Raw genomic sequence first — 16,332 nt, 5'->3', positions numbered from 1 at the left:
GGTCTGCAGGTTTTGGAGGACCTGAGGAGACCAGGTCTGCAGGTTTTGGAGGACCTGAGGAGACCAGGTCTGCAGGTTTTGGAGGACCTGAGGAGACCAGGTCTGCAGGTTTTGGAGGACCTGAGGAGACCAGGTCTGCAGGTTTTGGAGGACCTGAGGAGACCAGGTCTGCAGGTTTTAGAGGTCTTGTCTCATTGTGGACTGATGGAGGACTCTAGATGTTTACAGTTCTGGATGGGACCAGATTAAACCTGTAGATGTGTCAGCCAGAGGCTCTGATGCACCCCTATACCATTCTTAAAATTAGAGGAATGTATTTTAGTTGAAGCTAATTGGTCCCGCTAACGCTAACATGCTAAACGAGAAGCTAGTTTTACTATTAGCTGATTAGCATGTTCTGTTTTTATTTTACAAACATTAAACTTTATTTTAACAAATCCAGATTCCTTCTTGTTTAAACCGGAGAAATAAAACAAAAATAATTAATGTAAACGACTACAAACAAACAGCTTTTTCCCTCCATAACTCAGGCTTTTAATTTGAAACTCTATATTTTTAAGAGTGATGTAAAAACACGTCAGTTGTCACGATGACAGCCTCTTCCAGGCGTATTTATTCAGGTTTGAGTGAAACTACGAGCTCATCACGGCAGAACCGACTTCTCCGTCAATAACCAGAGGCTCGTCAGACCCCCCCCCCCCCACACACACACACACACACACACACACGCTGCCTTTTTCAGTCCTGTAATGAAAAATCTGTAATTAAAGAGTCACATTTATGTTTGGTAATCTCCTGCACCATTTCTGAGATTTCCTCCCTAATATCCAATCAGAGAGGTTTTCATTTGTGAAGCAGAATCTACATATTTGTGGTAAATGGGTATCATATTAAAAATAAGGCCCTGCAGGACTGTAAGTTACTCTTTAACCCCCCCCCCCCCCCCTTCATACTCTCCTCCCGACTTAAAAAGAACATTTTTTCTCTTCCAGTCCGGTTTAGAAAGGAGCATGGAGGAGGCCGTCGCTGAAGGGGACGTTGGAAAGGCGGAGGAGATGAGCGACAGACTCGCCACTCGAGAGGTACGTCGGGCCGATAACAGATCTTTGGGGGGTCCTCCCCGCTGTGACAAATCAGGCTAATGGATCCGTGGCCGTTTTCTGCCGCAAAGACAGAGAGGAAMAAAAAAAAAAAAAAAAAAAAAGGCGAGGCGCAGACATCCAGCCTTCAGTCCTGCAGCTCTTTTCCATTGAGTTAATGGAAAGCCCTCCCCTTAGTTTTGAAGTGCTGCAGTGTCTAAAGAACTTTTGGCTTTGCTTTTTAATGAAGGCTGCATCACTTTCAAGCCCACTGTTAAATCATTCTGCAGGTAGGAGTTTCATACCTTTGAAGTGTTCGCGTCCCTAAATGCACCGCCTGAAGTTTGGGAGCGAAGCGCCTCGGCGGGCGTCCAGGATCAAGTGGTTGGAAAGTAATTTAGCATAAAATGTCGCCCACACATACATGTGTAATTGGAGTTAAAAAGACACAGAGCCGCCGTGCTGCTTCTGGACGCCGGCGCCGCATCAAAGTCAAACTTTTATTTGTTTTACGACCGCGCGTCGAGACGCCAGAGCCCAGGTTTATTAATAAATTAAGATTTTAATAGAATCTGCCCAGAATAAAAACAGGTTTTTGTATCGAAGTTAAATTAATGAAATCATCTCATGATCAGAAATAAAAAAGTTGACCTCGAGGATAACGTCAGAGCATCAGTTTATTAACGACTCTCAGCTATTACCACCTCACGTTTCAGCTCTTTATCTCAAAAACTGGCTGAATTTCAGCTGTTTTTGTGTGTTAGCTAATGAGCGTTAGCTGTGGATGAGATGTTTAGCTAACACAGACAGACAAGCTGAGACCTTTCACCTTTAGGCTTCGTGCAGTAAAAACATGAAGAAACGAAAAATAACTATTTTAATCTAAAAACTACTCTTCATTCTTTTCAAATTAATATTTAGTCTTAATTTTTGCAAAAGTTCAAATAGACAAATTTATTTGTTGTATATGGAGCTAAAATGGGATCAAAATGTTTGTTTAAAAAATAATAATTTTAAAAAGTGAAAAAAAACTAAAACTGAAAAACAATCAAAACTACTTGTATCATTAGAGCAAATATATGGCATGTTGTTTTATCATATAATTAATAGCTATGGGAAGCCGTTGTATTGTATAGTAAAAATAATGTATACGGTTGTATCATATACTTAACTATGCATGGCAGGTCGTTTCATATAATTTAATAAGGCAGGCTGTTTTGTCATATTTAAAAATATGGCAGGCCATTTTGTCATATTTAAAAATGTGGCAGGTGGTTGTTTCATTTAATTTAAAGATAGGGCAGGGCTTTTTTAATTTATTAATATGGCAGTTTTTTTAATATCATTTACAAATATGGCAGGTGGTTGTTTCATGTAATTAAAGTATGGCAGGCCATTGTATCATATAATTACTAACAAGCCGTTGCATTGTATAGTAAAAATATACGGTTGTATCACGTTACTATGTATGGCAGGTCGTTTCATATAATTTAGTATGGCAGGCCGTTTTGTCATATTTAAAAATATGGCAGGTGGTTGTTTCATGTAATTAAAGTATGGCAGGCCTTTGTATCATATAATCAAAAATTATACAATTTTTTTTTGCTGTTTCAAAACTTATTTTTTCAGCTTCAAATGTTTTCTTTCTGTTTCAAAAGCAGTGTTTTGAACAAACTTTATCGCCTGAACTCAGCTCTATAGTTGGAGCTTCAAACCTGCCACGCCCCTAACCCTTACCTGTCGTCAGGTAACACCTGAATGTTTCAGCTCGTCAAACAAATGTTGATAACAAACCAAGATAATCTGACTGGAAACGAAACACTCATTAAATCAGTCCAGACCTGGTTCTAATCTTTGGTTCTGCGAGCTCTACGATAACTAATGAAGACTTCGGCTGCTGGGCTTCGGCTCATCGTCTGGATGCAGAACACATAGTTGCCTTCAGGGAGATTCATGTTGAGCACCAAATGGCTCCATATCATCACACTACCACCGCCGTGTCTGACTCTGGGTCTGGCTATTCCCTGGAACGTGGTGCTAGTTTCAGATGTAATGAGACCAGAAAATACTTTTGTGTCATCAGTTCTCAAAATATTTTCTCATCAAGATGTTTACTTGAGGATGAGCTGTTGTTTAGTGTTTAATTAGATTATCTTTGTTTTATTTGAAAAATTTATTATATAAATAAACAAAACTTTACTAAAAAAAAACACCTAATCAAACATAAATCTTACAGAAATGATGTTAATTCCTGGGAATCCTCCGTCTTGAGTTCATAATAAGAGTTTTTTTGTTTCTCTAATAAAAGCATGTTTATGGTCCCAAACAGACGTGGTTCTGCAGAACCAGACCCGTTTCCTTCTCCTCGCAGGCTCTTTGAACACGCAGGAGTTAAATGAAATCTGTTGTGAGTGGCACCTGCGCCGCTCTCTCCCAAAGCCTCTTAGAGCGCCGGTGGATTGGTTTTAGCCCGAGCCCAGGTTCTCCCCTGCCTTCCCGGGCTCCTCCCGCATTCTGCCAGAACCGTGATGGGCCGTGACAGCAGTTTGGCAGCGGCGGCTCATTGTCGAGCGTCAGCGACGACTTCACTTCAGGGGGAAGTAAGAAAGTGACCGAGGCGGTGGAAACCCTGGGAACTAAAGCGACGCAGAGTTAGTTTCCTCAGATTAAACCTCTGCAGCTGACCGTTTATTACAGAGGGTTTCTGAAACGAACAGCTGGAAAGAGACAAGAATAACGTACAGACTGACACAGATCTGGGTCCAAATTTGTACGTTTTTGTTGCATTTTTACCAGACATTTAAGAAGAAGGCGTTGATGCTTTAAAGTACCTGTGACGTGCATATCCTTCAAATACAAAAAGCCAAAGAAAACATCTTTATATTTAAGAAAGTTGGAACAATTCACAAGATTTTACCCATTTTGTCCTAAAACTGACATATTTTCTTTTGAACTTGGCTCAGCCAAAGTGAAACAGGAAGTGACATCAAAGGGGAAGTCTTTAACTTTCATAGTTTTATATTCAACTGATTGTAATTTTAATTGTCTTGGATGTTCATAGAAATGGATTTTACCAGCTTGTAGCCAAGATCCTGATGTTTCTGTAGATACCAAACATGTCTAAGGGTGTATTCAGACCAGGAAAGTCCTTTGGTCCAATTGTTTGGTCCGGACCAAAAATGGACTTTTGTTTTTTGTTTGGTGCAGTTTGCATTCACATTGTGCTTTTTTGCAAATGAACTATAACTTGTAAACAAAGCCATGAGGCCGACGATCATTGCTCCCATTGGACAAAAAAAGGATGGGGGCGGGACTGAGCCACAGATCCAGAAGAAAACAAGGAAGTCCTGCATGGTGCGGTTCTGATGTGCACATTTTTGCTGATAGTACAACTGCAATTTCATTTAAAATGTCAGAAGCAGCTAATTTAATGGTGGTTCTGTGATGATATTCTAATTTTGGAGCAGCATCAGTAAATGTGTCCCGCAACCCAAAGGAGACGAGRTGCTCTGCGTGTTCTGACCCACAACATGCTGCAGCTGAGCTGCCAACAGGAGACGAAGAAACGGGTGTTTTCAGTTTATTTAGCTCAGCAATGGTGGCCTGTGAAGTCCAAAAAGGTGCATGTTTAATGCAGTTGGTTCAGTTAGAGTCCGGTCTGGATTCACACCAGAAGAGAACTGAAGTGAACCGCACCAGAGTTCGTTTGGAAGCGGACCGAGACCACCTCGAAAAGCAGGTCTCAGTCCGGTTGTTTGATCCGCACCAGAGTTCGCATGAGTGTATTCACACCTGCAGAAAAGGTCCGGACCAACACTGGAAACGAACTCTGCTTCGTTTAAAGCGGAGCAAATTATCAGGTCTGAATACGACCTATGTTTAACTAAAATAACTTAGAGTAATTAAAGTAGAAAACCAGGGGTTTGGATTTAAGAGATGAATGAAGCAATTGGCGGGCCGAACTTTGGTCACTCGCTGGCCGAATGTGGCCCGTGGGCCGCCAGTTGAATAGCCCTGCAGTAAATCGTTCTGTTTGAACGACGATACGATTGTTCGTCCGGATCACAAGGTGTTGTGATTCTTTGTTTTTTATTTAGGAGGTTAGAAGATCCATGTTTTGGGACTCCTGGTCTGGAGGATCAGTTTCAGGGTTAACGAGAGCTTCTTTCCCACGGGTTCTTGAAAGTCCTTGAATGTTTTTTGGGGATTGAAGTTCGCTATTCGCACAATTGATTTTCATCATCTGTAAATAAATAAATAAATAATGAAAAAAAATCATACATTTGTTGTGGTGGATAACTCAGGATTACGGTAAACTGACGTGGCTTTCAACAAATAACGTGAGCCATAGTCATAGTTTTAGCCAATCAGAGCAGAGCAGGGCGGGTCTTTCAGAGCCCAGGTGAAGCACCACAGCTTCTCCTGTCCTCACCGAGCATCTGGACAGGTTCACATCCCAAACTGAGCTGCTGAACCTCCCAGGACATAATTACATGTCCATGAATTGTAGATATGAATGTAGGGTAAACTTTTAATCCACTTTATTTCATTGTTTCTGACTCAACAACTTCTATGTTGATTTGATTTGATTTATTTATTTAACAGGAAAAGATTATTAAAAATCAAGCCTGACTCAGCATAATTGCTGTTTTACAGCAGGTTCCTGTTCTGCAGCACACAAACACCCAGAACCACAGCATCACAATCACATCACTACACACCATAGACACAAAGACAAACAAGCATACCAAATTTCAGGAAGGCAGCGTTTGCAAAATAGGACGTCTAAATATGAACACAACAAAAAGTGTCCAGCAGATGGCAGACAAGATTCTTCTTAATGTTGTTTAGTTTTTCATTGGATTTAATGATATTAAACCTGTTTATTGGTAACATTCTTGCCATCACGCATGGTTCTTGAATTTGAGGAAATAGGTCCTGGAAGGTCCTTGAAAGGTCCTTGAATTTGATGTTGACCAAGTTGTGCGAACCCTGTTCTTTTGAAGAGAAAATGTTTGAATTAGTTGTTGGTGTGGAACAATAAGAGGAAAAGAATCTGTTTGTCTCTTCAGGAAAATAAAACGGTTTTTGTTTGTCCCTCCTCCACCTGACAGATTCCTTCTTATCTCACAAACCTTCAGTTTTTTAACAACGCGTTTGGTTTTGTTGTTTTGAGCTCCTTCAAATCAATTAGTGATAATTTCCATTTGCTCCACTTCCTTTTTTTAATTCGAACATTAAATCCATTGATTAAACCCAGTTCTGAAGCTTCTGTATAAATTCAGATTCGTCGTCTTTCATCCAGACTTCTTAAACCCCAGTAATGTTTTTTATTCTTATTACAGCTTTTAAATATTTCCCCAAAGCTGAAGCTTTTGTTTTAAGATTAATTTATGAAAAAAACACAGAGCTTTTAAAGTAGAATATTTTTATTTAAATCAAAAACGTTTAATTTATTCCTGTCCTCGCTGCAGACGGATTGGTTTTCTCCTAAGGATGTCGGCTGATCCTCAGATTTAGTTTCACAAGCTTTAAGGAACAAAAACTGTAATAAAAGAAGTTCTTAGCAGGTGTCGTGAATTCAAAGGTGCCGGTCCTCCGGTTAAGAAAACCAGCTCTCGGTTCTTTGATTACCGCTCGTTATTTTGAACTGCGCCTAATTAATTCTGTAATTAGTGTAACGCGGAGTGACTGACATGAACTGCTCAGAAACTACCAATCCAGCAGAAACGAGACAGCCGACAGCTAACAGTGGCTACAGAGCACTGTGTAGCTTTCAGCTGATTTTTAATGATTAAATCACAACCTGCTACCGGTTTTCCACCACAACTGAAGTGTGTGTGTTGGGGATGGGGGGTGGGGGGTGCACCAATGTTTTATTGGTGCCCCACTAGGGCTGCCACGATTAATCGATTAATCGACGACTAATCGATTATTAAAATAATCGTTTATAGCAGCCCTATGCCCCACCCTTGGCCCCTCCTTGGTGGCACCCCTGGTGAACGAGTCTCAGCTATGACCAAACCAAGCTTCAGCTAACTTCAGCTCGTTGTCTGTAACACAACAGAATGAAACGGTTCCAAGCTCTGATCCCTGAGGAACACCTGAGACGTTATCAGAACTCTGTTTTCAGTAACGAGCTGAAATGTTTGACTTGTTTTGAGGAACATGATGCTAATCTCGTTAGCTTTCCTATGGACTTTTCTTTATTAAGTTAGCTTTTATGTTAAGAACAGTTCACTTGGTGATTAAATGTTTTTTTAGCACCTGATCAGGAATCTGGTCCTCAGTGATTGAGGTGTTGCTGGATTTACTGGTCCGCCTATGTTCAGTCCCTCACCTGTGGTCATGAGATTTAGATCTGGACCATAAGAACCAGATCCTGGATGGAAGCAGCTGAAACGTAGAGTGGCCAGGCTCAGCCTTAGAGATGAGGTGAGGAGCTCCTTCAGATCCAGAACTCTCTTAAGGGTTTATAGATCCTCTCTGGTCTGGGAACACCTTGAGGTCCTCCAGGGGGAGAGGGAGGTCTGGTTTTCTCTCCTGGACCGGTTGGCTCCACGACCTGACCATAGATAAGAGACATCATGGAGAAGGTCGAAATAAATCGATAATTATTTAACGGCAGAATAAAGATTTCCAGCTCTCATATGTTTGTTACCACTTCCTGTTTGGTTTAACATTAAAGTACCCATGGCATCATTTTTTGTTAATAAACAAAAATGCGTTTTTGGAAAGATAACATTGATAACATATTGCAAAACAAATTTCACATCGCTCAGATGAACAGTTGTTGAGATATTAACGTGATGTAACAGGAAGTGATGTCAAAGGAGAATATCTACATGTAAACAGAGCGTTAAGCTAACAACAGAGACTGTAGAGAAGAGTCTAATGTTTCTTTAAATTATTTTTAGTCGCTATCATAAACGAAAAATTGTTAAAATTTAAAAAATTTTGTTTTAATAAACCAAGACCAGAGAGTTAATTTTTTTAATGAGTTCCCCTTTGATGTCACTTCCTGTTTCACTTTGGCTGAGCCAAATTCTAAAGAAAATAGGCCAGTTATGGGACAAAATGGGTAAAATCATGTGTGTTATGCCAATTTTCTTAAATATAAAGATGTTTTCTTTGACATTTTTGTATTTGAAGGATAGACATGTCACAGGCACTTTGAATTCAAAGATGTTTTACTTTGAAGGATGATCACACACCTGTCAGTTGACCACCTGCCCACCTGATCTCAGACTGATTGATCGATAAACAGAGTTAAACACCCGTCAGCCGTCTGAGCTCGTGTTTCAGCTGACAGGAAATCACTTTTTGAAAATCGCGGCGAAACAAAGGTGGCGCCGCTTTTTGTCATCGGAGACACGGTGGCTTAGTTTAAACAAAGAGCTGAACTAAAAGGGTTTCATGATATTTATGTTATTTACCCCCCAACCCTCCCTCCCTGCAGTGCCTCCTGTTTGTAATCAAAAAAATTAATAAGCGGCGCTTTTAGCGGGATCAGATCCTGACTTCCTGCGCCCCACGGGCTACCTCACAGAGAGTTTCGGGTGACTCTCTCTCTCTTTTTTTCCTTCAGCGTGAGCGATTTATCAGAGAACGAACTGGTATTGTATCTGCGGACGCCTCACATTAAACGTTGGCCCGTTAATTTGGATTTTAAAAATGGCTCCGAAGCTTTTATCAAATGCCCGGGAATCTCATTTGGATTATTCTGTTTTATTAATTATTTGATAGACAAAGCATACTTTTCAAAGTAGATTTGTGTGCTGTTTAATTAATTAGCATGTTTTCTCTTTTAATTAAAGCATTTTTTTTCTTAAATTAAAGCCCACAGCAAAACACATATATAATTTGTTTGTAATTAGCTCTTAATTGGTGGTAGTGGAAGCTTAGCACCCTCACTTTCCTTTTTTCATGATTGCCATTTTATTGCCAGTCACTCATTAATTAAACTGTTTTTCTAATTAGCTTATAAAACTGTTGATAGCATGTTATTGTAAGTGTGAGTTCAAAGCTGCCTAATAAGCCCCTCCCCCTCCCCCCACCACCACCGCTCAGAAGAGGCGAGATAAACGACAGAGCAGACAAACTTTTACAGATCAGTTTGTTTTATTTCCTGGAGAAGAAACAACATTTAGATCAGACGGCAGGTTCATGACAAGGAGAAGAAGAAGAGGAGCAACAGTCTGATTAAAAGAGACGTGAGCGTTCAGACTGAGGTTGGATCTGGATCTGATTTGGACCACAGGTGAAAAAAAACTGGGTTTTTTTTAGATATAGTTCAGTTTTGCCTGCATTGTGAACGTAGCAATAAATATTAGCCTGGGACGCTCTCTGGTCATTGGTTAAGCTAACGGCAGGGCTATGACGTCATCGTTTTCAAAGAGTTGTGTTTTATCGATCTACACAAGAACAGTATTTTTAAGATATTACAAAACAGGTATTATAAAACGCTCTTTAAACACTGTTTCCATGTGAACACAAGATTAAAAAAAACACCTCAAAAGGCTCGACCCGTTACCTCCCTTTGTAATACGATACTAGACGTACCAATTGACCTTTTGATCTTTTAGCCCCTCCCCTTCACACACCGGTTGTTATTTCTCCAACCCATCTGCTTCAATCCGTCAGAACGTAGTGAAATAACACACAAGCTGCCTGATCTGATATCCATTCCTTTCTTCTCCAGCCCTCCTTTCCAAAGTTGACTAAGGCCACATTATTTAGGCATTAAAGTAGTGCGATAAAGGAATTAGGCTGGTCATTAATCGTTTACACGTCAAATGCAGCAGAGCAGCTCGGGGAGGTGATTTAGCGAGGCAAAGCCATATAGCTCTTGTTAATCCACCTCTCACACGTTTTAATTGGAAGAGGCTTCCTGGATGGGAAACTTATGAATGTGTTAAAGACCATTTCTTCCTTAAAGCTATCATTTATTTCATATTGTTAATAGGAGCTTTAACAATTTATCCACACACAGACGTGTTTTTCCCTCATCTTTCACTCAGCTATTGTCTTTATGTGTGGTAATTGCCACTGTTTTTGTAATCCTACGCTGCTCACTTCCTAAAAGCCTTTTATAATGATGCAATAAAACAAAAGAGACTCCAGGAAAAAAAAGTGTGAAGATGTGACAGAGAGAGACGTTTCCTGTCATCTGTGCAGTTTAAACTGCATCATTAACGAGTGTTTTTCTCCCTGTGGCTCCATGTTTGAGTTGTCGCTTCCATCTCCATGACGACCCGAACGCAAATGAGCAGAAAACTATTGGTTTAACCCTTCGTGTGGCCCCTAAGCTGCTGACACTGTGCCAGCATTGTTCTGGATGGGTCTTTTGTTCCCAAAGGTCAGAGAATTAGTCCTCAGATATGTCTTTATTTAAAGATACCAATCCCAAAACTGTAAAATAAAAAACTTAGAGTTTATTCTGGAGGGACAGTCTGCGAATATAAAACAAAAAATTCAAAACTATATTGAAGGTATCCTAAACTATATCAAATATTATACCCAACTATATCAGATTATCCCCAACTGTATCAAAGGTTATCCCAAACTATATCAAAAGTTATTCCAAACTGTATCAAAGGTTATCACATGTTGTCCCAAACTGTATCAGTCATCTCAAACTATACCAAAGGCTATCTCAAACTATATAAAAGGCTATCAATGTTGTCCTAAACTGTATCAGTCATGTCAAACTGTATCAAAGTCATCCCAAACTACATCAAAGGCTATCTCAAACTGTATCAAAGGTTGTCCCAAACTATATCAAAGGCTATCTCAAACTGTATAAAAGGTTATTAAATGTTGTCCCAAACTGTATCAAAGCTTATCTCAAAGTGTATCAAAGGCTATCCCAAACTATATAAAATGTTGTCCCAAACTGTATGTCATCTCAAACTGTATCAAAGTCATCCCAAACTGTATCAAAGGTTATCAAATGTTATCCCAAACTGCTTCAAAGTTTATTCCAAACTATATAAAATGTTGTCTCAAACTGTATCAAAGGCTATCTCAAACTGTATCAGTCATCTCAAACTGTACCAAAGGCTATCCCAAACTGTATCAGTCATCTCAAACTGTATCAAAGGCTATCTCAAACTGTATCAGTCATCTCAAACTGTACCAAAGGCTATCCCAAACTCTTATCAGTCATCTCAAACTGTACCAAAGGCTATCCCAAACTCTATCAGTCATCTCAAACTGTATCAAAGGCTATCTCAAACTGTATCAAAGGCTATCCCAAACTCTATCAGTCATCTCAAACTGTATCAAAGGCTATCTCAAACTGTATCAAAGGCTATCCCAAACTCTTATCAGTCATCTCAAACTGTATCAAAGGCTATCCCAATCTCTATCAGTCATCTCAAACTGTATCAAAGGTTATCCCAAACTCTATCAGTCATCTCAAACTGTATCAAAGGCTATCTCAAACTGTATCAAAGGCTATCTCAAACTGTATCAAAGGCTATCTCAAACTGTATCAAAGGCTATCCCAAACTCTTATCAGTCATCTCAAACCGTATCAAAGGCTATCCCAAACTCTTATCAGTCATCTCAAACTGTATCAAAGGCTATCTCAAACTGTATCAAAGGCTATCCCAAAATATTTCAAAGATTGTACCAATCTATATCAAAGGTTATTTCAAACTAACAAAGTTATCCCCAATTATGTAAAAGGTTATCCCCAACGATATCAAATGTTTTCTAAACTATATCAAAGTTATCAGAATGTCAGAAAGTTGCAATGGATCCTAACCCCATCGTGACAACAACACATGGATACAATGGAAATTATTTGTAGGTAAAATTTAAATAATCAAAAATGTATACTCAGTTTTTAAGGCTAAAGACTTGGTCTATCACAGGTTGGGCGCCAAATTTACATTTAAAATATTATCAATGGGGACAGAAAAGCATGTTACCAGTAGCTACGTTTGGCCTGCAGACCTTGATTTTGACACTTGTATTACTGGTAAACAAATGCATATATGTACAGTATATTTTGCTTATAAAGTATTTTATTTAAAGACCCATTAACAGTCAGTATGGGGAAATAAAGTGCAGATTATGTTTGATTATTTAATTTATTTGACCGGTCGTTGCTGCGAGAGGGAAAACACGGCCATGATGGATGTTTAATTGTACTTAGTACGTCGAGGAATGGGGCAATAATTGCCTTTCAGGAGCCACGCAAACAAAGAACGCAGGAGGTTTTCCTGTCTTTTTCCCTCTTATTCCTGTTTTCCGTTCTGACGTGAAAGGATTTGGCACTAAGACGCCGCACAGAGGGACGGGGAGGGGGGGGTAGAAAAATCCTCAAAAGTGGATCAAAAAAGTAAATGAAAAATAATGTCACATTACTGAAAATATGAGAGGCTAATTTGTGCCGACTTTTTGCTAATTTTGTTCTGGCCACAGAAAGGGGAGCCGTCACCTGCTCGGCGCCGCGGCGCTGACGGTGCCAGTGATCCATGAAATAAGCTGCCGCTGGCTTTGTTCAGATAAGAATGAACAAATCTGCACAATGTACGGCTCTCAAAATCTCATTTTCATACTTGCATGCAGGCTAAAAGAAATAAGCTGTTTGCAGGCTTGATTAATCAGACATTTGAGGGTTTTTTGTCTCTTTGATCTGCTCTGTCTCCAAGGTAACTCGGTTGACATTAATGTTAAGCTCCAGTAAAGACAATCAGGGAGTGGAGACTAAACTGCTCAAAAAAAAAAAATTCAAGGAAAATTAAAGACCTTTAATGTTTTAGGAGAGACTAGATATTCCTTAAAAAAAGAGCGGATTGAGTTCATAAAAGTGGATTAAGCTTTTAAAATGTTTATTTTAAAACAACAAACTAAACCCATTCAGCATCATGCAGATAGTTGATAATATTTGTTAGCAAAATATCTCATAAGACAACAAAATGTTTGGAAATAATCACAGAATGTACCTCAAGATGGCCACCAAATCCACACAATAAACCACTACATTTCAGTTAGTTTTACAGATATTAAGCTAACGTTTGGTGTGGTAGTAGCTGAGAGTCATCCCAAGAGTATGCAGTATCATCGCCTAATATAATATTCTCCACCTTGTCTGTGTTAGCAAAATATCTCATGAACTACAGAACAGGATTTAAAGAATCTGTTGGGAAATAATCAAAGGATGTACCTCAAGATGGCCGCCATAGCCACACGAAAATGAATAAATTTTAGTCGTTTTTACAGATATTGAGCTAGAATTTGTTGTGGTGGTAGCTCAGAGTCATCCCAACAGTATGAAGAATTATTACCTAAAATAATATCAACTCTGTTTGTGTGTTAGCAAAATATCTCACAAAACAGGATGGATTTTAATGGAACTTTTGGTAAATAATCACAGGATGTACCTCAAGACAGTACCACAGTATTGAGTATTATTTCTTAAAATAATGTCAGTGCTGTCTATGTGTTAGCAAAATATCTCATGAACCACAAAACAAATTTTAATTAAACTCTAGTTTAAAAAAAAAATCAGACAATGTACCTCAAAATGGCGGCCACAGCCACACAAAAATGATTAAATTTCAGTCAGTTTTACAGATATTGAGCTAAAATTTGTTGTGGTAGTAGCTGAGAGTCATCCCAACAGTGTGCATCATCATTGCCTAAAATAATGGTATCCACCCTGTCTGTGTTAGCAAAATATCTCATGAACTACTGACTGGATTTTAATTAAGTTAAGTAAATTTTATCTACAACTTTTTAACTTTTAGAGTCAAGATGGCCACCGCAGCTAATCGACATTAACTGTGACGTTATTTTTAAATGACCTAAAACAGCTTCAACGCTATAAAGAAAGTTTAGGTGTAAAGCTCTGCGGGCGACATGCAGCCCTCGGCCTTCAGGTTTATTTTTGCGGTTGTTCAAGTTGTTCCGGGGTTTGTCGTAACGACGTGTATCCCGGCGCCTCTTGGACTCGAACCCTGAAGTGTTTTTTATCGACTCGCGGGATCGTCTTTTCACCGAGAGAAAACACGATTCGAGGAATTTAAAACCTTAAAAAAAAACGGTGAACAGAACCGGAGAGCGTCGGCGCGGCATCCGCTCCGGGTTATTCAGATGCTTTTACAAATCTTCCCGGCGACTGTATAGATGAATGCCTTCAGGGCCCCGCCGGGCCCCGGTACCAGCAGCCAGCCGAAGCCCTTATCTTAAATCCGAGCAAAGTACCATTAATCTTTCTGAAAGACCTTTATGGCTTTTAATGTATCCCAAATTAGAACATTTTACACCCTTGGTTCCTGAAATGTGGCGATAAAAAGCCTTTAGAGTTTAATTTTTCCTGCCTGCTCGCTCCGACCTGCTTAATCCCAGCATGCATTAGGAGATATTTTAGCTTCAGTCTTTCTAATAAACTTTATCCCACTTAATTATAATTGAAACATTTTTTTCTAAGCAGGTTTTTTTCTTCTTCTTCTTCCTCCAAGTGGCACAGCGGTGACACATTTCCTCATTACCTTAAGACTTTCTCCCGCTCTGATTGTGCTCTAAATATTACAGAGAATTACCCCAAGATGGGTTGAAATTGTTCCAAGTTGTTTATCAAAGTTCTCCTGCGTCAGGATTTGATTCTTTTGTTTCTGCTGTGACCGGGGTTACTGGGATTATTCTGCTTCACAACGCCTCTCTGGGATTTGTTTCCTCCTGGAGTCACGGTCGTCCTCTTCACGTCTGCGGTCCGAACAGACAACCCTGCTTCACCTCCGTGGCAATAAAAATAATAATAAAGATAATAAAATGATTCACAATATTTCTAATTGTCTAGTCTGATGATTTATACTCACAATAAAGAAAATAAAATGTAACAAAAAGTTGATTTTTATTAGGAATTTGAGATGATTTTTAAGAAAACGCTGAAGGTTAGCACTGTTCAAGATGGCCACCTCGGCTAGGCGACACGTAAACGTCCAAAACTCGAGTCATTTCTGACAGCAGCTCTGAGCTCCAACAGATTATTCATCAAGTTCTCTTCAAGTTTGAACAAAAACATTTAAACTTTATTATTTGTATTACAAACAGTTCAGTTTTTATTTACTTTGTTTACAATTAGAACCTAAACTAAACCAATGTCAACTTTAAATATTAAACTGTCCTGCTTACATGGAACTAAATTAATATGATTATTGTCCCCATTTGTCTGTTTCTGTCTGTCCACCTGTCTCTTTGTCCAAATATGTGTCTTTTTGTCCACCTATGTGTCTCTTTGTCCACCTGCCTTTTTGTCCACCCGTCTGTATTTTTGTCCGCATATGTGTCTTTTTGTCCACCTGTCTCTCTGTCCACCTGTCTGTCTTTTTGTCCACCTGGTCTGTCTCTCTGTCCACCTGTCTGTCTTTTTGTCCACATGTGTGTCTTTTTGTCCACCTGTCTGTCTTTTTGTCCACCTGTCTGTCTTTTTGTCCACATGTCTATCTTTTTGTCCACATGTCTGTCTTTTTGTCCACCTGTCTGTCTTTTTGTCCACCTGTCTGTCTTTTTGTCCACCTGTCTGTCTTTTTGTCCACCTGTCTGTCTTTTTGTCCACCTGTCTGTCTTTTTGTCCACCTGTCTGTCTTTTTGTCCACCTGTCTGTCTCTCTGTCCACCTGTGTGTCTTTTTGTCCACCTGTCTGTCTTTTTGTCCACCTGTCTGTCTTTTTGTCCGCCTGTCTCTCTGTCCACCTGTCTGTCTCTCTGTCCACCTGTCTGTCTCTCTGTCCACCTGTCTCTCTGTCCACCTGTCTGTCTCTCTGTCCACCTGTGTGTCTCTCTGTCCTCAGCTGGCAGTAAAGATCTCTCAGGCCGTCGGTTGTCGTGATTTTGTCCGTCAGAAGGAGGAAGAGGAGGCAGCGAGGGCAGCACAGAAGAGGAAGAAGCGGATGTCCTGGGGGTAGGACGTGTCTCTGTCCTCGTCCTCGTGCGTCTCGCCGCCCTTCAGGACCGGTCTCTTCAGTTACTTCCTGTTTGTTTGTGTTTCAGGTTCGAGGCGAAGCAGCGGTGGGAGACGAAGAGCAACATGGGCTTCATGTGACCCGGGCGGCAGCGGAGCGTCTCTTTCCTCCAGAAAAAACAGAATTTAATTTAAAAAAGAAGTTTTTAAACATTTGTTTTATTTTCTGCGTTTCTACAGTTTCCAGCAGCAGCGTGTGGGCTGCTGACAGGAAACCAATCTGGAGAGCAGAAAAAAAAAAGGACGAAGGATTCAAATTAATTCCTGAGGCGCCCAC

The 16,332-nt window shown here is 39.9% G+C and overlaps 1 protein-coding gene across 1 annotated transcript in view; it reads left to right on the top strand.

Annotated features, from left to right (window-relative positions):
- The window catches only part of fam204a (family with sequence similarity 204 member A), a 22,127-nt gene extending 5,914 nt beyond the window's left edge, over window positions 1-16,213 (top strand). Inside the window, exons 5-7 of the mRNA XM_014019901.1 lie at window positions 993-1,082; window positions 15,886-15,995; window positions 16,085-16,213. Of these exons, the coding sequence (XP_013875355.1) occupies window positions 993-1,082; window positions 15,886-15,995; window positions 16,085-16,136 (252 nt within the window). The 3' untranslated portion in view covers window positions 16,137-16,213. The remainder of the gene's footprint in view (window positions 1-992; window positions 1,083-15,885; window positions 15,996-16,084) is intronic.
- Window positions 16,214-16,332: the final 119 nt, after the last annotated feature.

The sequence above is a fragment of the Austrofundulus limnaeus genome, unplaced genomic scaffold, assembly GCF_001266775.1.
Source record: "Austrofundulus limnaeus strain Quisiro unplaced genomic scaffold, Austrofundulus_limnaeus-1.0 Scaffold235, whole genome shotgun sequence".
NCBI lineage: Eukaryota > Metazoa > Chordata > Actinopteri > Cyprinodontiformes > Rivulidae > Austrofundulus > Austrofundulus limnaeus.
This window is presented reverse-complemented; position numbering and strand designations above follow the sequence as displayed.